The 21,858-nt window shown below is 35.9% G+C and overlaps 1 protein-coding gene across 1 annotated transcript in view; it reads right to left on the bottom strand.

The window, feature by feature from the left end:
- Window positions 1–21,858, bottom strand: part of spg (dedicator of cytokinesis spg) — a 916,969-nt gene that overhangs the window by 433,168 nt on the left and 461,943 nt on the right. The window contains exons 22-23 of the mRNA XM_090372306.1: window positions 19,469–19,569; window positions 5,674–5,808 (exon numbers count right to left, since the gene is read on the bottom strand). Of these exons, the coding sequence (XP_090228432.1) occupies window positions 5,674–5,808; window positions 19,469–19,569 (236 nt within the window). The remainder of the gene's footprint in view (window positions 1–5,673; window positions 5,809–19,468; window positions 19,570–21,858) is intronic.

Raw genomic sequence — 21,858 nt, 5'->3', positions numbered from 1 at the left:
GCAACTAGATAAATTGGAAAATTTAGCATAAATGTATTAGGAGTGCAAACTATACTCATTAATTCAAAGGGCCAAGTTTAGGTAACTTAAGTTGGACTTCTTTGTTGTACCCTAAAAATAAACACATAAAATAAAATAATATAAAATAGTAAAATTAAAATATAGCTAATTATAGATATATGGATACATTGAATGGAAAGTTAAGGCTAGCTCCACTCAATATATCCCATCAATAATTAGCTGAAGCAATCTGTTTCTGTTTGCATTCCTAATACTTACATGCTAAATTCTCCAATTTATCTAGTTGGTATTATAATTAACTAAAAAAAACAAACTGTCTTTTATATATATATATATATATATATATAGGTGGATAAATTCATTAAAGTGGTATTTTGATACGTACATGATTAAATATTGGTCGATTAAGTCAATTAAGTGGTATTTTATTATAGGTATTAGTGTGTATATGGATCAGGTAATCAAGCTAGCATATATAGGCTATCTTAACTCTGTTTGGCCTATGAAAGTTAAGTTAAACATTAAAATTACTATGAAACAATCAATACAAATGATAATGAAAATGTCATTACTAACTTAATGAAAATATCAATACTAAATGATAATGTGCTGCAATTTTTGAAAAAACATTCAATCACATGGCCATAAATCCACTACTTCATCGGGGGCTTTGAGCAGATCGATAGCCTGTCTGAAGGAATGTCCCATACCTACCCATTTCTGTTGTCCCCATACCAGTTTTGCCATTCATTATTTCGCTATTATATACATATAAGCAATATTTAGCTTTAGATACGTATAATGATTTTAGGTTTAATTTAAGAATCGTTTTATAGTTTTTGGTTTGAATTTAAATTTTAAATTTTTTAAGCAACCGTAGCAGCAAACTGGGATAGGTAACACAAAGCCCAACGGGTATGTATCTGAATAAATGAGAAGGTTCTTACTTACTGCAACTTGTCCTGTGGTGGTCATCGGTCAGAAAGGGGTAAGTTTCTGCCTTCTTTTTGTTTTATATGTAGTAAAGTTATTACTGTGCAGTCGCACTAATTATATATAGTGGTGTGATGTTGAATTAGCTTCAGGGCCCGATATCCTTTGTCAATGCGTGTGGGGGAAGGGGGGGGGCTTGGAGTCGGAAGAAACCTTCCGAAAGAAAGATGGTAGAAGTGATGCTTAATATATATGAAATATGTTTATGAAAATGGAAGAAAATTACTATTACATAGTAAGATTAGCTTAAACTAATTACATAGTAATTAGTTCAAGCTAATTCAACATCACACCACTATATACAATTAGCGCGACTGCACAGTAATAACTTTACTACATATAAAACAAAAAGAAGGCGGGAACTTACCCCTTTCTGACCGACGACTGCCACAGGACAAGTTGCAATAAGGAAGAACCTTCTCATTTATTCAGATACATACCCGTTGGCTTTCTCTGTCACCTATCCCAGTTTGCTACTACGGTTGCTTGCAAAATTTAAAATTAAACCAAAAAATTTAAATTCAAACCAAAAACTATAAAGCGATTCTTACATTAAACCTAAAATCATTATACATATCTAAAACTAAATATCGCTTATATATATATATATATATATATATATATATATATATATATATATATATATATAGAATCCAAATATTACAGAGTTTAAATTGTAAAAAATATATAAAATTATTAAGTGTTACATATAGAACTAACCGATTAATGCCATCAAACGATAGAACATAAGGCTTATTATGTTAACTAACTTAATATGTTAACTAACTTAATATTTTATATTTTTTCATGTATACTGGATGTACGGTTGGCCTGGGGCTACATCGATTTTCAAACTATGGAGGTATTTACATTACAGCATAACTTATTCAATTTGGACATATATATATATATATATATATATACAGTGAAACTTCTCCTAACGGACACTCTCGTTAACGGACATCTCTCTACAACGGACATTTTCAAATTCCCCAACTCACCTCTATTGGTTTTAACGTGTTTGCAGCTTCTGTCTAGCGGACATTCTCTGTAACAGACACGGACAGGTAATCTGCACTGTTTCGTTTAGATTAGCACTTAATTTGATCTCCCCACAACGGACTGTGGGAGAATTCACGGCCCTTTTCCTAGGAACTTTTCTTCCACGTATTGCCTCAATCGTGTGTTTATTTTCTATTTCCGATTCTCTGAATTTTATCAAGGTTTACGTCGCAGTTCTAAACCCTTTTTCAAGAAATTTAAGGCGCGTGTAAAAGTTCTGATGAATTCAGTGTCTGCATGGGGGGGGGATTTTGTCGGCCTTTCGTCTTTTGAGTTTCAGTTTTCAGTGTCGTGTGAAGTGCACAATGCCTTCTCGTAAACAACTTTAAAAGATAAAGTTGAACTCATTAATGCGTATGATCGGCAAAAAAATAGTGTTCGCAATCTCGCTGCAAAATTCAAAATCGGGAAGACGCAGGTAAGCGACATCCTAAAGAAAAAAAATGAACTGCTCAAACAATTTTGGCAACACGGAAATGATCGGGTTCAAAAATCATTCCCAAAAACTGTTGGACTTCAAATTGACAATGTTACGTATGAGTGATTTTGTCGCAAACGTGCTAAAAAAATTCCCATTAATGGGCCTATTATTAGGGGAAAGGCTTTGGAGGTTGCAAAATCTATGGGAGTAAATGAGTTCAAAGCTTCTGTGGGATGGCTAGACAAGTTCAAAACTCGGCATAAAATTTCTTGGAAAACCGTAAGTGGTAAAGGTGGATCTGTTGATACTGGGGTTGTAACAGAGTGGACCGTCAAATTGGAAGATTTATGTCGTGATTTTGAAGCTAAGGATATTTACAACTGTGTAATAAGAATATTAAGGATTTTAAGGATATTTACAACTGTGACGAAACAGGGTTTTTTTTTAAAGCTCTTCCTGAAAAAACAATGAATCTAAAAAACGAAAAGTGCCAGGGCGGAAAAATTTCTAAGGAACGGTTGACTGTATTATTGTGTACAAATATGCTGGGAGACTTTGAACAACCTCTTGTTATAGGAAACCCACAAAATCCTTGTTGTTTCAAGGGCATAAAGTTCAATCTTTTGGATGTTGACTGGAAGTCTAATAAAAAAGCGTGGATGACACGAGATATCACGAGCGAATGGATAAGTCACTTTAATCAAAACATGATTCGTCAAAACAGAAAAATTATTCTTTTCATGGATAATGCTGGATCTCACCCGCACATTGAATTGTCCAACATTCAAATCATTTTTCTGCCACCAAACACATCTGCAGAGTGTCAGCCCTTGGATCAAGGGATAATAAAAAATTTTAAACTTCACTACAGAAAACATGTTTTAAGACATCTCATTGCAAACATGAACGATGTAACATGTGCGAGTGACCTTGCAAAAAAAATCAGCATCCTAGATGCGATTCAATGGATTTCCTCTTAAGTAAACGCAATCAGAAAACAAACTGTCGTGAACTGTTTTGTTAAGTCGGGCTTCACAAATGCAAAAATTGAAGTTGTGAACAGCAATGTGGAGCACCAAGAAGAATAAGAACTTCAACATCTATTGATAATGTACGATACTTCAGCTACAAGTGACCCTGGCTACAAAGATATAGACTCAAACCTCACTACAGAAGATGGTGCTCTAGATATCAACGACATTATCATCGATATTTTTCAAGAAGTTCCTCATGAGGATGAAGAAATGGAAGGATGTCATTCTGTCGAAGAACATATTAACGATGAACCACCGATGAATATGGAAGAAGCGCTGATACAAATCAATCATTTAAAAATGTTTTTCGCTGCTGAAGAAGATACCGAAGGACTTTCGATGGTTTCTTCACTCCAAAAAAATGTTGAAAACAAAATTATCAGCCGGAAGAAGGTGCAGAAGAAAATAAGTGATTACTGTATGCATTTTTCTTAAGATAAAGTCATAATATGCATAGCACAATTGTATGTATATTATTTACAAAAATATTGTGCAAAATCTCCACTATATAATTTAATTTAATTTTACATGAAACATTTAACGATTTTTCTTTATCTATTGTGTATGTAATTGTATATTATTTACAAAAATATTGTTCAAAATCTGTATATATTTTAATTTAATTTTACATTAAATGTTTAACGATTTTTCTTTCTTTTTTTTTTTTCTTCCCTCAGACTTCTTGTTAGTGGACACTTCTCCCTAACGGACACATTTTCGTTCCCCATGGCTGTCCATTAAAGGGAAGTTTCACTGTATATATATTAGCAAAATAATGAATGGCAAAACTGGTATGGGGGACAACAGAAACGGGTAGGTATGGGACATTTCCTTCAGACGGGCTATCGATCCGCTCAAAGACCCCGATGAAGTAGTGGATCGATGGCCATGTGATGGAATGTTTATTTCAAAAATTGCAGCACATTATTAATCAGTATTGATATTTTCAAAAATTGCATTCACATTATCATTTCATAATGCCATTTTCATTATCATTTGTATTGATTGCTTCATAGTAATTTTAATATGGTTAACTTAATGTTTATAGGCCAAACAGACTTAAGATAGCCCATATATGTTAGCTTGATTACCTGATCCGTATACACACTAATACCTATAATAAAATACCACTTAATTGAATTAATCGACCAATATTTAATCATGTATATATATCAAAATACCACTTTATTGAATTTATCGACCTATATTAAATCATGCACGTATAATGACGAATTGCTCTATGTACAATGGCATTAATGTTGCATATATGACAAAAACTATAATATATAATTCTATCATTATAAACTTTAAACATTACATATACACTATATATATATATATATATATATATATATATATATATATATATATTAGTTCTTGTTTCCTTTATATTGTAAATTTATATACATTATGTATGTGTTTTTATATTGATGCAATACTGTATTCTATAATCTACTTGTTTAATTAAATAATTATTTAAAAAATTAAATAAAAATTTATTGATGTAATTATTTGTCTCCAAGCTTTTTTTACTCTTCCAATAGTTAACTGATTAATTTCACATCTGAATTTCACTTATTTGAAGTACTACTACTTGTCTTTCTACAAATTAAATTTACTTCCATTCCCTCAAATTTTGTTAATTTAAAAGTGATCACCAACCTGTAAAGAAAGAAAAAGTTACTGGAATTATTACTAAAGCATACAGTGAAATTCACTATAGTGCACAATCTTTAAGCCACTTTATATTAAAAATATATTTAATATTTTTTGATATAAAGTTTTAATATTTTCGTGATACCCATCTAGTTAAGCGAAAAATAGTTTCTTGAAGGCAATCAAAATGAAACTGCTCACTTCTGTAAGTAATGAGTCCCCAACTCCAGACTACTGTACTTGAACATCCACAAATCTTGAATATATGTACTGATGTGAAATAACTGTTGAAAATCGTGATATAAATTTAGTCTAAAACTGCAGTTGAAAAAGTACAGATTAAAATAAATATCATAGATAATGTGGGCACCATTATTCTCAGTGAAGTTTCCTTTGGAGTGGTGAAGTGGCAATGTACTGCCTGAATATATAATGGCAGTTATAAGCATGAAGGGAGCAAATGACAAAATAAAAATTAATTCCTACCTGGCAAACAGTATTCTTGACTGGATAATAAACTTGAAAATGTATTCTAATGAGCGAAAACATTTTTGGATAGCATCTTGTTTATCTGCATCTCTCACAAGATCTGCACAATGTTTCACACAACTTAAAAGTCCCCTGGAAATGAGTTAAATATTTTAGATATCTACTTTTGCATACTTGGGTATTGCAGCATTATATATAACAAGATAAACATAACAAGTAAATGTATTAAACTAAATGAAGAAACCACTTCAAAAACACTGCAAAGGTTGAGATGCTGCAGAATAAAAAATAGCAATCTGTAATGTCTAGATTGTTTAATGTTAAATACCTTGTTGCTAAGGTTAAAGAGCAAGGTGGAGGGAACTAGTTTTCTAATATCTCAGAAAAAACAGGTTCTGAAATTGGAAAACTATAAAAATGACTTTCAAATTTTCTCAAAATAACTATCAGCTGGGATTTAAGAATTAAACTAGCAAATTTAATGTAATGGGAGACAGTACTACTATGCAATGAAAGAAAAACTTCTCATTACATAATGGAACTGTCTCTTGTGAAGTGAAGTGCTTCAACAACTTTACAGTTATTTTCAGCTGCAAAAAAAATTTTTTTTAAATTATAATAAATAAATAAATAAAGACTTTCATAGCAAAGACAAAAAACCATACAAAACTAAATGACTATTTCTCAACCAACTGGTAAACTTTTCCTGACTGCTCAATTAGTGTCAAGCAAGTTACATGGCATTAAAATGAGTTATATTATCTATGATTTAAAGCACTGCGAGACAGTTTTAAATGTTTATTGAAGCGAATCACATCAATTTACACTTAATACTTTGACAAAGTTTTAAGTGCTCTCTCTCTCTCCTTCCTTCCCTCCCTCCCTCCAGAATTCAGGAGACAGAGACTTGAAATAGACTGGTATGCCAGACTGGGAATTGTCTAGTCTACTTCAAGCATTCTCTCTCTCTCTCTCTCTCTCTCTCTCTCTCTCTCTCTCTCTCTCTCTCTCTCTCTCTCTCTCTCTCTCTCTCTCTCTCCACCTCAGAATTCATGCAGATGACAGGGCTTCAGTTGAGTGTTGAACAACCTCTTGTTATACCACAAAATCCTCGTTGTTTCAAGGGCATAAAGTTGAATCTTTTGAATGTTGACTGGAAGTCTAATAAAAAAGTGTGGATGACACGAGATATGAGCGAATGGATAAGTCACTTTAACCAAAACATGATTCGTCAAAACAGAAAAATTATTCTTTTCATGGATAATGCTGCATCTCACCCGCCCATTGAATTGTCCAACATTCAAATCGTTTTTCTGGCACCAAACACATCTGCAGTGTCAGCCCTTGGATCAAGGGATAATAAAAAATTTTAAACTTCACTACAGAAAACGTGTTTTAAGACATCTCATTGCAAACATGAACGACGTAACATGTGCGAGTGAACTTACAAAGAAACTCAGCATCCCAGATGCGATTCAATGGATTTCCTCTTCAGTAAATGCAATTAGAAAACAAACTGTCTTGAACTGTTTTGTAAAGTCTGGCTTCTCAAACGCAAAAATTGATGATGTCAACAGCAATGTGGAGCACCAAGAAGAATAAGAACTTCAACATCTATTGATAATGTACGATACTTCAGCTACAAGTGAACCTGGCTACAAAGATAGACTCAAACCTCACCACAGAAGATGGTGTTCTGGATATCAACGACATTATCATCGATATTTTTCAAGAAGTTCCTCACGAGGATGAAGAAATGGAAGGAGGTCATTCTGTCGAAGAACATATTAACGATGGACCACCGATGAAAATGGAAGAAGCGCTCATACAAATCAATCTTTTAAAAATGTTTTTCGCCGCTGAAGAAGATATGAAGAACTTTCGATGGTTTCTTCACTCCAAACAAAATTATCAGCTGGAAGAAGGTCTAGAAGAAAATAAGTGATTACTGTATGTATTTTTCTTAAGATAAAGTCATAATATGCATAGCACATTGTATGTATATTATTTACAAAAATATTGTGCAAAATCTGTATATAATTTAATTTTACATTAAATGTTTTGACAATTTTTCTTTATCTCTTGTGTATGTAATTGTATATTATTTACAAAAATATTGTTCAAAATCTATATATATTTTAATTTAATTTTACATTAAATGTTTAACGATTTTTCTTTCTTTCTTTTTTTTTTTTTTCTCTCCCTCAGACTTCTTGTTAGCAGACACCTCTCTCTAACGGACAAATTCTCGTTCCCCATGGCTCTCCATTAAAGGGAAGTTTCAATGTATATACAAAACAACAGTGGGCCCAATACCAAATCCTGTTGTTCTTGTTGTTATTTGGTTTTTAGGAGCATTAGCAACTAAGGCCATATTGCTCCGGGGATATGCAGTGGTCATTCCCTGACCTTGCCGCATCCTCCGTATTTGGTGGTCACGGGCTTGAACCCCAGTCTCATCAAGAAGCATGTGCTATACACTGCTGCTCCTGCACACCCAGCTACGGAGGCGCCCTGAACCCTGTGGAACTCCACTAATAACATTAGTCCACTATGAGTAGCATCCACTGATTACCACCCTCTGTCTTCTCCCACTCAACCACCCTTTTATCCATTGTAGCTACTTACCCTTAATAGCATTCTCCTCCAATTTGTACAGTAGCCTTCCTTGCGCAACAGTGTCAAAAGCTTTCCTGAAATCCAAGTATATGATATCAAAATTATTTTTTGCATCCAGTTCCTTTGTAAGTACATCATTGTATCCAATCAAATTTGTTGGAAAAGTCTTTCCCTTAACAAACCCATGATGTGTCTGAATTATTGCTGTAGTCTTGTCTACATGATCCTGTAATGCAGCTTTAACCAGTGACTCCATTATTTTTCCCAGAATATAAGTGTTTATATGCTGTGTTTGATGTCCATAAGTACTACAGTGAAACTTCCCTTTAACGGACAGCCATGGGGAACGAAAATCTGTCGTTAGAGAGAAGTGTCTGCTAACAAGATGTCTGAGGGAGAAAAAAAAAAGAAAGAAAGAAAGAAAAATCGTTAAACGTTTAATGTAAAATTAAATCAAAATATATACAGATTTTGAACAATATTTTTGTAAATAATATACAATTACATACACAAGATATAAAGAAAAATCGTTCAACATTTAATGTAAAATTAAATTAAATTAAATTATATACAGATTTTGCACAATATTTTTGTAAATAATATACATACGATTGTGCTATGCATATTATGACTTTATCTTAAGAAAAATGCATACAGTAATCACTTATTTTCTTCTGCACCTTCTTCTGGCTGATAATTTTGTTTTCAACATTTGTTTGGAGTGAACAAACCATCGAAAGTCCTTCAGTATCTTCTTCAGTGGCGAAAAACATTTTTAAAAGATTGATTTGTATGAGCGCTTCTTCCATTTTCATCGGTGGTCCGTCGTTAATATGTTCTTCGACAGAATGACCTCCTTCCATTTCTTCATCCTCGTGAGGAACTTCTTGAAAAATATTGATGATAATATCGTTGATATCCAGAGCACCATCTTCTGTGGTGAGGTTTGAGTCTATATCTTTCTAGCCAGGGTCACTTGTAGCTGAAGTATCGTACATTATCAATAGATGTTGAAGTTCTTATTCTTCTTGGTGCTCCACATTGCTGTTGACATCAATTTTTGCGTTTCAGAAGCCAGACTTTACAAAACAGTTCACGACAGTTTGTTTTCTAATTGCGTTTACTGAAGAGGAAATCCACTGAATCGCATCTAGGATGCTGAGTTTCTTTGCAATTTCACTCGCACATGTTACATCATTCATGTTTGCAATGAGATGTCTTAAAACACGTTTTCTGTAGTGAAGTTTAAAATTTTTTATTATCCCTTGATCCAAAGGCTGACACTCTGCAGATGTGTTTGGTGGCAGAAAAACGATTTGAATGATACAATTCAATGTGCAGGTGAGATGTAGCATTATCCATAAAAAGAATAATTTTTCTGTTTTGACAAATCATGTTTTGCTTAAAGTAACTTATCGATTCACTCATGATATCTCGTGTCATCTATGCTTTTTTATTAGACTTCCAGTCAACATTCAAAAGATTCAACTTTATGCCCTTGAAACAACGAGGATTTTGTGGTTTTCCTATAACAAGAGGTTGTTCAAAGTCTCCCGCATATTTGTACACAATAGTACAGTCAAGCGTTCCTTAGAAATTTTTCAGCCCTGGAACTTTTCGTTTTTTAGATTCATTGTTTTTTCAGGAAGAGCTTTAAAAAACAACCCTGTTTTGTAACAGCTGTAAATATCCTTAGCTTCAAAATCATGACATAAATCTTCCAATTTGACGGTCCACTCTGTTACAACCCCAGTATCAACAGATCCACCTTTACCACTTACGGTTTTTCAAGAAATTTTATGCCAAGTTTTGAACTTGTCTAGCCATCCCACAGAAGCTTTGAACTCATTTACTCCCATGGATTTCGCAACCTCCAAAGCCTTTCCCTAATAATAGGCCCATTAATGGGAATTTTTTTAGCACGTCTGCGACAAAACCACTCATACGTAACATTGTCAATTTGAAGTCCAACAGTTTTCGGGAATGATTTTTGAACCTGATCATTTCCGTGTTGCCAAAATTGTTTGAGCAGTTCATTTTTTTTCTTTAGGATGTCGCTTACCTGCGTCTTCCCGAGTTTGAATTTTGCAGCGAGATTGCGAACACTATTTTTTTGCCGATCATACGCATTAATGAGTTCGACTTTATCTTTTAAAGTTGTTTACGAGAAGCCACTGTGCACTTCACACCACACTGAAAACTGAAACTCAAAAGACGAAAGGCCGACAAAATCCCCCCCCCCCCCACCACCACCGACGCAGACACTGAATTCATCAGAAGTTTTACACGTGCCTTAAAATTCTTGAAAAAGGGTTTTGAACTGCGACGTAAACCTTGATAAAATTCGGAGAATCGGAAATAGAAAATAAACACATGACTGAGGCAATACGTGAAAGAAACGTTCCTAGGAAAAGGGCTTTGAGCTCGCCTGCTGTCTGTTATGGGGAGATAAAATTAAGTGCTAATCTAAATGAAACAGAGCAGATTGCCTGTCCGCATCCATTACAGAGAATGTCCGCTAGACAGAAGCTGAAAACACGTTAAAACCAATAGAGGAGAGTTGGGGAATTTGAAAATGTCCATTGTAGAGAGGTGTCCGTTAGGAGAAGTTTCACTGTATATCTATTTGGAACAGGTATAGTACTTATGTCCATAAGTACTATACCTGTTCCAAATAAAGATATTAACACCAAGTATTTCTCAGAGCCAAAACAGTCCAGCAATATATATAAAGTTATTAACCCTGTAACAATACTCTAAAAATTCCAAGAAAACTGTTTTTATTAAAAATTCTGAGACACCTTGAAAATTTCCTTAATCAATATAATGTAATAAAACTGTAGTATATGGTTGTATTGGGAAACTGGCTAAACCATTAAATAGGGGCAAGATAATTTTTTTTTTTTTGCAATGCAGCAAAAGCCTGTGGCTTCCTTACTATTACTATTATTATATGCCATCAGATCTTGAATTTGATATTTGTGGTCCAAAAGAAATGAAAAAGGTATCAAGAGCTATGGAAAAAAATTAGCTGCCAGAGAAAGTCAAAAAGGCACAAGTTTAATCTAGCCTAGCATACAAGAAACCTGATTTGTGCCTATCTATACTAGACAGAAGGGCATAGCCTTTAATATTCCTGGTTTTATGCTGCTTACAGAATTAGGTGGGGGGGAACCTACTAGCTCACTATGGTTGTTAACTTAGATATTGATAAAAGTTTTTGAAAGTACACAGTTCACACACAGCAAGGAAAGACCTAACTATATTTTTGGGTGTCCCAAAACCTTTGGTAGGGGATGTCTTAAAATTTGACATTGAATGAATTAAGTAGAAATTGCCCTCATTGCTTTTGGTACACTGAAGTAGCACCTAACACAAGTGGCAGGTTAGGCTATAAAAATGTCGATAGTCCAGGGCCAACAAACACAGTTATCCAAAGGGTACAAGAATATTTGCTGTTGCTATCGAGGCAGTGTTAGGTGGGTCGGAAAACTGCTAGCTTGGGAGGATTCACAGACTAAAAGGTTGAAAGTAACCGCAGGCAGAGGTGAAGGTGATTCTTGCACTACTTCTATCAGAATAGGAAGTGGCCAGGAGCAAGGAGTGGTGGAAGTTTCAGGGACTGTGGCAGCCATCATGAAACAAATAAATATATGGGATGTGTTAGGGTAACTAACAATAAGAATAGGTGCATGTATACTTGCATGTATACCAATACTAAAAGTATAGTAAATAAATTTGATGAATTTGAAGTGTTGGTCAAGACAACATGGGCGGATATTGTTGGAATATCAGAGACGTGGTGTCACACAGATATTAGCAATGCAGAATTGGAATTTGAAGAGTACATGTGTACAGAAAGCATAGACAGGACATGAAGGCAGGAGGTGTTATGCCGTTAATTAAGAAAAACATAAAATCAAAGGAAGTGCATCCAGTTGACATAGATGTACAATGCAATGTTGAGTCAGTTTGGTGTGACATAAGCACTGGGAAACCAAAAATAAGAGTAGGAATGTGTTATAGGCCTAATGACTTGATTGAGTACAATGAACAATAGTACAGAGAAATAGAGTGGGCTAGTAAATCAGAATGGCTTACAATGGGGGATTTTAACTTTTCAGATATTGACTGCAACTTGTGGTTTGGTCACTCGCACAGTAGCAACATTTTGTCGATTTACTGGATGACTGTTTTCTGCAGCAGCATGTTTTAAAGGCAACCAGAGTAGGGTAAAACCCTTGATCTGGTTATCAGCAGTGATCATACGTGTATGAAGAATTTGCAGATAAAGGAACCGCTAGGTGGCAGTGATCACAGTGTACTGATGAAGGATTAACTTAAAGATATAATTACCATCAGGGGTAAAGTAAAGGGTTTTTACTTCTGTAAAGGTGACTCAGTGGTCTCAGACAGTTTTTAAATTCAGTACAGTGGGACAAACTGATGATGTTACCAACAGCAAATTCTAAGTGGGAAACGTTCAAGGAATTAATCGTGGAAGCTACAAGACGTTTCATACATATTAAGAAATACTGTTCAAGGTTTAGGCCTAAATGATTGGGACATGAACTAATGAGACTCGTGGCAGAGAAGAAAAATGCATGGGATGCACATAAATTATCAGGGAACACAGAAGCCTAGCCAGATATTAGAAAGGAGATAAGACAAGCGAAGGCAAATTATGAGAAATCTTTGGCAAAGGATGCAAAGAAAAACAGCAAGGATTTCTTTACTTATATAAACTCTAAAAGAAAGGGGATGAATCAGATTGGCCCACTTGATGTCGATGGTTTGACTGTTGATGATCCTGCTCAGTTAGCAAACAAACTGAATGAGTATTTTGCATCTACATTCACACACGAAGAATTATTAAGGAAAGAAAATGCCAGAAGGTTATCAAATTGTAGCAGGGTGCTTAATGATTTTGTAATAACAGAGCAAAGAGGAGGAGAAATTGTTGAAATTAAATATAAGAAAGGCACCTGTGATGGATGGGATCTATAAAGTTATATTAAAAGAGGCAGCAAAGGAACTAAGCAAACCTTTAGCCATAATTATGAGAGCATCCATAGACTCCAGGGAGGTCCCCATGGACTGTAGATGTACAAATGTATCCCCAATTCACAAAGAGGGGGGGGATTCGAAGTTGACACAAGCAGTTACAGACCAGTTAGTTTAACTTCTGTTCCAGGTAAAATAATGGAGTCACTGGTGAAAGATGTATTGTAGGATCGTCTAGAGAAGACTACAGCAATAATTCAGACACAGCATGGGTTTGTTAAGGGAAAGTCTTTTCTGACAAATTTGATTGGATACTATGATGTAGTTACAAAGGAACAGTATGCAAAAAATAATTTTGATATCATATACTTGGATTTCAGGAAAGCTTTTGCCACTATTGAGCATGGAAGGCTACTGTGCAAACTGGAGCAGAATGGTATTAAAGGTAGGTTGCTACACTGGACAAAAGGGTGGTGAGTGGGAGAAGACAGAGGGTGGTAATCAGTGAATGCTGTTCATAGTGGACTAATGTTATTGGTGGAGTTCCATAGGGTTCGGTGTTGGGCCCACTGTTGTTTGTATATATATATATATATATATGAATATGAGTTAAGTTAATAGTGGTAAAAGTTTTTAAAGGTAAAATATGATATACTAGCTTATCGGGTAAACCAAAAACCATGCGGGTACCCAACGTGACCTGGAAAAAAATATTTTTTTTCCAGGTCACGTTGGGTACCCGCAATGGTTTTTGGTTTACCCGATAAGCTAGTATATCATATTTTACCTTTAAAAACTTTTACCACTATTAACTTAACTCATATTCATATTTATACAGACCGATGTAATGTTTAATCGTCTTAGATGGCATTAATTGGTTATGTGATTATTTAATATTTATTATAATATTTATATTTATTATAAAATTTACTATTTGCTTTTTCATACTTGGATATATATATATATACAGGGTTGTTAATAACAGTAATGGCAGTGTGATACTGCAACAGGATCAAGAAAATTTGGGCAGATAGGCTCAAAAGTGGCAACTGAAGTTTAATATTGACAAATGCAAAGTACTGCATATAGGTAGAAGTAACCCCAGAGGAACGTACCAGCTGTGTAGTACTACACTTAGGGTGGTAGAAAATGAAAAAGTCCTGGGAGTAATTGTGCAGTCCGATATGAAGTTTTCTGAGCAATGCAGACAGGCTGCAAGAGCAGATCATGGGGTTTTGTCAATGATATACAGGAAGTTTGCTAGTAGGGAAAAGGAGGTGATTCCCAGGGGCTCATATCTGGTGAGTGTGGACTTGGCACACCAAGGGTCCTGAGCCGGATATCATCAGTCTTCTCTTTCTTGGTGATTCCATTCTACCCCCCACCTCTCTCTCAGGGTAACTCGGGGAATTTTTTTTTTTTTTTTTTTTTTTTTTGCCTGGTGCAGCATAAGCTTCAGGCTTCCTTGCACCATATGGCTGATAATAATAATATTAATCCCTTTGTATAAGGCAATGGTCACGCCATGCCTTGATTACTGTGTACAGGTCTGAAGGCTTCATTTTAGGAAGGAAGTAGATTTCCTTGAGCATGTATAGAGAAGGACAAGATTGGTGAGTGGAATGAAGAGATCCACTTAGCAAGAGAGGCTTAAGTTTTGCAAATTGCAGCGGCAGCAGACTAGGCACCTGTGAGCTGATCTTATTTAGGTGTATAAGGCCTTGAATGGGGCGAGCACACTAAATTCTGATGGGATTCTTCCACTTGCACAGATTACGAACCTAGGGGGGCATAAATTCAAATTTAGGAAACACAGTTGAAGAATAGATGTGCTGAAATTTGCCTTTAGCCAGCAGGTGGTTAATTGTTGGAACAAACTTCCATCTGTTGTGGAAGCTGATGGCTTAAATAAATTCAAGGAGGAACTGGACAAATATTTACAGGAAATGGTGATGTGAATTTTTTTTTTTTTTTTTTGGTTGATCCTACATAAGCACATATGCTTGCTTTCTTGCATCACATGCATCTATTACTAATGGAGAACTTTTCTCGTTTTATTTTCTATTGTCTAGGTCTCAGTTGCAATGACTATCTCTAACCATTTTAAAAAAATTCTCTTCAGAGTTTTCAGAGGGATCTAAAGTGAACTTCACCCATTTTCTTTCCATTATGTGGTGGCAGTATAACACTCAAAACGTTATCAGAGCTTTGCTTTTTCCCCACAAAATCTTTATTTTGAACAGCAATTTTAATTTTACAATTTGGATTGGAATTTGGGGAGTACAATGTGTACAGAAAGGATAGACAGCTTAGGAAGGGAGGAGGGGTTATGCTGTTAGTTAAGAAACAAAATCTAAGGAAGTGCATCCAGTTGACAAGAGCGGACAGTGGAATGTTGAGTCTGTTTGGTGTGACATAAACACTGGGAAAGGGATAATGAGAGAAGGAGTATGTTATAGGCCTAATGACTTTGATGAGTATAATAAACAACTGTACAGGAAAATAGAGTGGGTCAGTAAAACAGAGAGTCTTATAATGGGGGATTTTAATTTCCCAGATATTGACTGGAACTAGTGTGTTGGTCACTCTCACGCTAGCAAGACTTTTGTGAATTTATTGGAGTACTATTTTCTGAAGCAACACGTTCGAGAGACAACCAGAGGGAGTAGTACTCTTGATCTGATTATCAGCAGTGATTATTCATGCATTAAGAATTTGCAGATAAGGTTTTTTTTTTTTTTTTTTTTTTTTTGTAAAGGTGATTACAGTGGTCTCCGTCAGTTTTTAAATTCTATACAGTGGGATTAACTGTTGATGTTACCAATGGCAAATTCTAAGTGGGAAGCCTTCAGGGACTTAATCTTGGAGAGTACTAGAATTTTCTAACCAACTAAGAAATACTGTTCAGGGTTATGGCCTAAATGGATGTCAGAAGAATTAATGAGGCTCGTGGCAGAGAAGAGAAATGCATGAGATGCATGTAAATTATCAGGTGACGCAGCAGCCTATGGCAGATATAAGCTAGTCTGTAATCAAGTCACAAAGGAGGTTAGGCAGGCGAAGACATGTTAAGAAAAATCTTTGGCAAAGGATGCAAAGGAAAACAGCAAAGAGTTCTTTACTTATGTAAACTCAAAAAGGAAAGGGATGAATCAGTTGTTGTCATTGTTGTATTTGGATTTTTCTGGTGCAACGGCTACTAAGCCATATTGCACCTATCATAGTATTTAATACTATATTTATTGACTTCTATGGAAGCAGTTAGAAACAGTTATATAAACCTATTTGTTTCAGAAAGAAGAAAAATTCTGTGAGCTTTGAATTTTTGCCTATGATATGGCTAAGTGACAATTCCTGTAAGTTGGAGAGAGAGAGAGAGAGAGAGAGAGAGAGAGAGAGAGAGAGAGAAGTGAATGAAATTAGAAGAAAAGAGTTGTTAATACAAGGTACATTCCAGGAGTGTGTGTTTTATTGTGAGTGGCCTGTGGCAGTGTGAACACTGTGGAGGGTCATTACCTGATAACAGGAATAGATGGGTCAAATGAGTGTGGCCTATTCTGACTCTTACCAGGACTACCTCTTCTTGTCTGTTTGTGCGGAAATTGGAAGCCCATAATTGTTGTACAAGTTTAATTTCAAGGAGTTTGTTATGTATATGCATTTGCCACTGAAGTGTCTATCGTTCCTTACATATATTTCGTATATGCATTTTGAAATCACTGAATGGGACCAGAAAATTCATTGGGACTGTGCTGGATGGAGCATCTGCAATTTCATTTCCTAGTATTCCAGTATGGCTCGGAATCCAGCAGAAGACAACCTTTTGCCAATGATCTCTGAGACGAATCAACTCTGATCTGATGAGCAGTAGTAATGGATAAGTAGATGGGGAAATCTTTTGCATTGCTAATAGGGCACTTTGTGAGTCTGTGTAGATTATGCTCTTTTGGATTGGGAGATAGAAAATGTTTTCCAGAGCAAGCTTTATGGCATATAATTCAGTGGTGTAACTACTGCATTCTGTCGGAAGTGATACTGAAATGGTAGCATCCGGGAATACCGCTGCTGCACCTGTTCCAATCTCGGACTTCGATCCATTGGTATATATTTTAGAGAAGTCAGGATAACATTGTTCATGTGCAATTGTTGTATGTTATTATCTGTTAAGGAGTGTTTTCCCCATTGGTGGAAATAATTGTCACACGATGGCATGATGCCAGACCATGGAGGAACGTGATCTAAGGTCTTGGTGAATTTTATTGAGTTGTATATTCCAGTTTTCTGTTGTTGTTGATATTTGGTTTTTACGAGCATTAGCAACTAAGGCCATATTGCTCCGGAGATATACGGTGGTCATTTCCTGACCTTTCCGCATCCTCCGTATTTGGTGGTCAAGGACTCGAACCCCGATGTGATCAAGAAGCATGTGCTAGGCACTGCTGCTCCTGCCCACCTGGCTACGGAGGCGCCCATCCAGTTTCTGCTAGTTCCATTAACCTAATACCGACAGGCCTAGTTGCTTGTGGTTTGTTTCTATAAAAGGTCATGAGTTGCGGATCATTAAATATTGATCAATTAGGATGGGTTGACTGGCTTTGGATCTTGGTTGTGTAGTTCAGTAATAACATCTTTCTTCTGATGTTTAGAGGAGCTTCATAGGCTTCTACATACAGACTTTGCACTGGAGATGTTCTGAACGCACCTAAGGCTATTCTAAGAGCTGAATGTTGAATAGGGTTCAGGCAAGATAAAGCACTTTCCCTAGCACAATCAAAGACAGGCAAACCATAGTCCAATCAAGATCTGATTATGGATCTATACAAGTGAAGCAAGGTGTAACGGTCTGTTCCCCAGCCCTGTTGCTGATAAGGCTCTCAGTATGTTCATTTTTTTTTGACAAGCTGTCTGGAGGTGTTCAATGTGTTTCTGATAGTTTAACTTGCTGTCAAAAATTAAGCCAAGCATATGAATACCACTTGCTATTGGAATAGGATGGTTATCTAATTGAAGTTCAGGATTAGGATGCATTTTACGTATGGTACAGAAGTGAATGGTAGTCGATTTCTGGGTGGATAGTCTGTAACCGTTTTGTGTCATCCAAATATGGATCAGATTTTTTAATATCTGCAATTGTCTCTCAATATAGTTCATGTTTTGAGAATGGCAGGAGATTGTGAGATCATCGGCATAAAGATATGAGTCAACTGTTTTCAGAATAAGTTCAGTTAAGTGGTTAATTCTAATTGCAAATAGAGTGGCACTGAGAACAGACCTTTGATGGATTCCTTCTTCCTGGGAAAAGTTTTTAGAGAGGTCCCCGATAACAAATTTGAAAAGATCTTTGTTGTAAGAAATTTTTGATGAAATATGGCAAATTTCCTCTCAGGCCAAGAGAATGTAGATCCTTGAAGATGTCGGCCATGTGGTGTCAAAGACTTTCTCAATATCCAGAGAGACCATAATGAGATGCTCCTTTTTGATGAATGCATTTCTGACGTTTGCTTCAGCTTTAATCATAAGGTCCAATGATAATGAGATTCCTACACATTAAGAAAATTTTTTTAACCTTGCTAGAACCCACCTTCAGACCATATATTGGCTGTGTGAGCCTCCTGCTTGCCAAGTATCTTGATCTCTACAGTGCATTCTGTAGTACAGATTGAAATACTTGGAAAGCAGGGGGGCTGACGATGAACAATATATGGTCTGAAAATGGGTTCCGACAAGATTTCCAAAACGTCACCTTAAAGGTATAGGAATTTCGTTATTACCTGAATAAACTACTTTAATATTCATGTGGTATAAGAGTGGTCACTACTAAAAGTATAATTCTTGATAAATACGCAAAAGCAGAAACTAAATTCTTTATACAACTGCAAAACAAATATCATTTTGTTTGCCAGTTCCAAAAATAAACCTGAATGAATTTTAGTAGAAATTTAGAACTTAATAAAATTCTACCTAAAAATAAACCAAACACTGAGAGACAACAGGCTACAGCATTTTAATAACTCTTGAAAACCAGCAGATATGTTAAGATGAGCAGCTGTGGTTCTATACTATAACCCTTGCTCACAGCAAAACAGCGGCAGTCATAATAGCATATTCAACTCATTTATTACAATATTAAATTTAGTCTATTCCGTTAATTTTAAGTAAACCACCTTACTTGTACACTAAAGCAGCAGCAAAATGGCCAGTGATGTATGTGTCCATTACTGGTTTGAAATGCTCGAATTTACTGTCTTCAAGAAGACTTAGAATATGTACCTGCAAAATAAGTACTTTTTATATATATAATTCAATAAATAATTGATAATTATTTTATATATATATATATATACACATTCCGAGTACGCCAAACTTGCATGTGGTGTAGGGGGCACAAAGACGAATCGGAATCACATAGCATTTCAGGGTTCGAAATGCCTTCGTCATGCGGTAGAGGACGTTGAATGGGAGGTCGCGTGAACAGCGATCCCGCTGGAAGTCAGCATTTGCGAACCAGTTCCCGAGGCAGTAGGATGGACGAGTATTCAAACATTGAACTGGCCGACATGCACCTCACATGTGGAGCTGCAGACTGTAATGGGCGCACTGCTCTGCCCTTGTACCAGGAACGTTTCCCGCACAGGCGTGCTCCTCATCATACGATTTTCGCACGTGTGCACAGAAGGTTACGTGAGACTGGTTGTTTCACGAGAGGTACCATGAATCGAGAGCGAACGACAAGGACGCCAGACAATGAGGAGAAGGTCCTACGTCTTGCAGAAGGCAATCCGAGTACAAGTACTTGAGCGATAGGCCAATGATTGGGTATTTCCCAATCCACTGTATGGAGGATACTGTCAACAAACCAAATGAGTTCGTACCATATGCAACGCGTCCAATCATTGGAGCGTGCAGATTATCCACTCCGGAGGACTTTTGCTACTTGGTTTCTTCAACAGAAATGGTTTGCAAATGATGACTTCCAGCAGGATTGCTATTCACGTGACCTCCTGTTCAAACATCCTCTACCACATGACGAAGGCATTTGGGACCCTGCAATGCTATGTGATTCCGATTCGTCTTTGTGCCTCCTACACCTCCTGCAAGTTTGTCGCACTGGTAGTGAATCATCCTATATATAAGTAGTTATCAATTATCTATTAAATTAAAGTTTTCTGATTTATTATTTTTTTTATCCAACGTAAATAAGGTCACCTGTCATGGTTGCAGGTGACCCTATTTTTGGTATAGATAGCATATATTATTATGGTATGGATAATCTTAACCTTAGACAGAAATTTCTAAGCCTAAGCATTCAAACTCTATTTTGTTACCTGGTGAAAGTACATAATAAATACACATAATTCCATCTAACATAAATTGCATTTATAATATTAATTTAAACAGTGATCAAATATAAGATTTAGATGAAGGTAAAAGTCTATAATATTCAATCATCAGGATGAATGGAAGTAAACTAACATATTTCTATTTACATACACACATTATGGAAATGAGATTCATATTTGCGGTTTGAATAAATATCTGAATATTCATTCTTCAGATTTTTGTGTCTTTGTGTGTGCTCGATGTAAGAAGTATGAGGAAATCAGGTGCCAACTCAGCATTGTTATGGGCCTATATGAGAGCTTGAAGAATAGGGTAGATGCACTCGAAGGATTTAAATTGAGGGGGCCCATCAAGCTCTCAGCTGCCCACATCAACGGCAGAGCTTGCATTTACACATTGGGCAACACAGCAGCAATCCCCAAGGCAGAATGCGTTAGTCCCACAGGAACTAGATTTTGTCAGCAACTCTGTTGTCAAGGAAAATTGGGAATATATTGTGCAAAAAGGATAGGTAAAACAGGACTGGGGTACGTCTGCCAGAGGCAAAAGTTAATGATGTTGTAGAGCAGATGATAATGTTGGTGCAAAAGGTGATAATTTTGTGCATGTTGGCACTATATTGGCATGATATTAAAAGTAGGAGAATGATGGAATTACTTAACAAGTACAGGTCAATGTTGAAAAAAAGCTGTAAGTTAGGGTTGAATTTGAAAGTGTCTGCAATTCTGGCCAGACATGATAGGAGGGAGTATATGATGAGAGCCTTGTCAATCAATTGTCCCTGGAGAGATTGTGCAATGCTTGTGGGGTAGAATTTTTTTCAGTGTGGTCTGAGTTTATTAACGGGAGAGACTGTAATTTACTTATTCCAGTAATTTATAACTCCCAAGCTAAAATAAAACTTCCTGCAATCCAGTCTAAACGACTCTCCCCATAATTTGAAATTATGGCTCCTAGTTCCAGAATCGTTTATAACTGTGAAACTTTCATCCTTATTCATTTTGCTTATGCTTCTCAGAGCCTTAAACACCTCAATCAAGTCTTCTCTAAGGTGCCTAGTTTCCAAGCTCTGCAACCCACAATTCAAAGTCTTTCTCATATGGATGCCCTTTTGCCAATCTCACCAGGTGAGTTACCCATCTTTGGACTCTTTCAAGAAGAACAATGTCTTTCTTTAGCAGTCTCCATACTTGAACACAGTATTCTAAGTGTAGTCTA

Source organism: Mastigoproctus giganteus, chromosome 4 (genome assembly GCF_048544385.1).
Source record: "Mastigoproctus giganteus isolate SK-2022 chromosome 4, ASM4854438v1, whole genome shotgun sequence".
Lineage (NCBI taxonomy): Eukaryota > Metazoa > Arthropoda > Arachnida > Uropygi > Thelyphonidae > Mastigoproctus > Mastigoproctus giganteus.
This window is presented reverse-complemented; position numbering and strand designations above follow the sequence as displayed.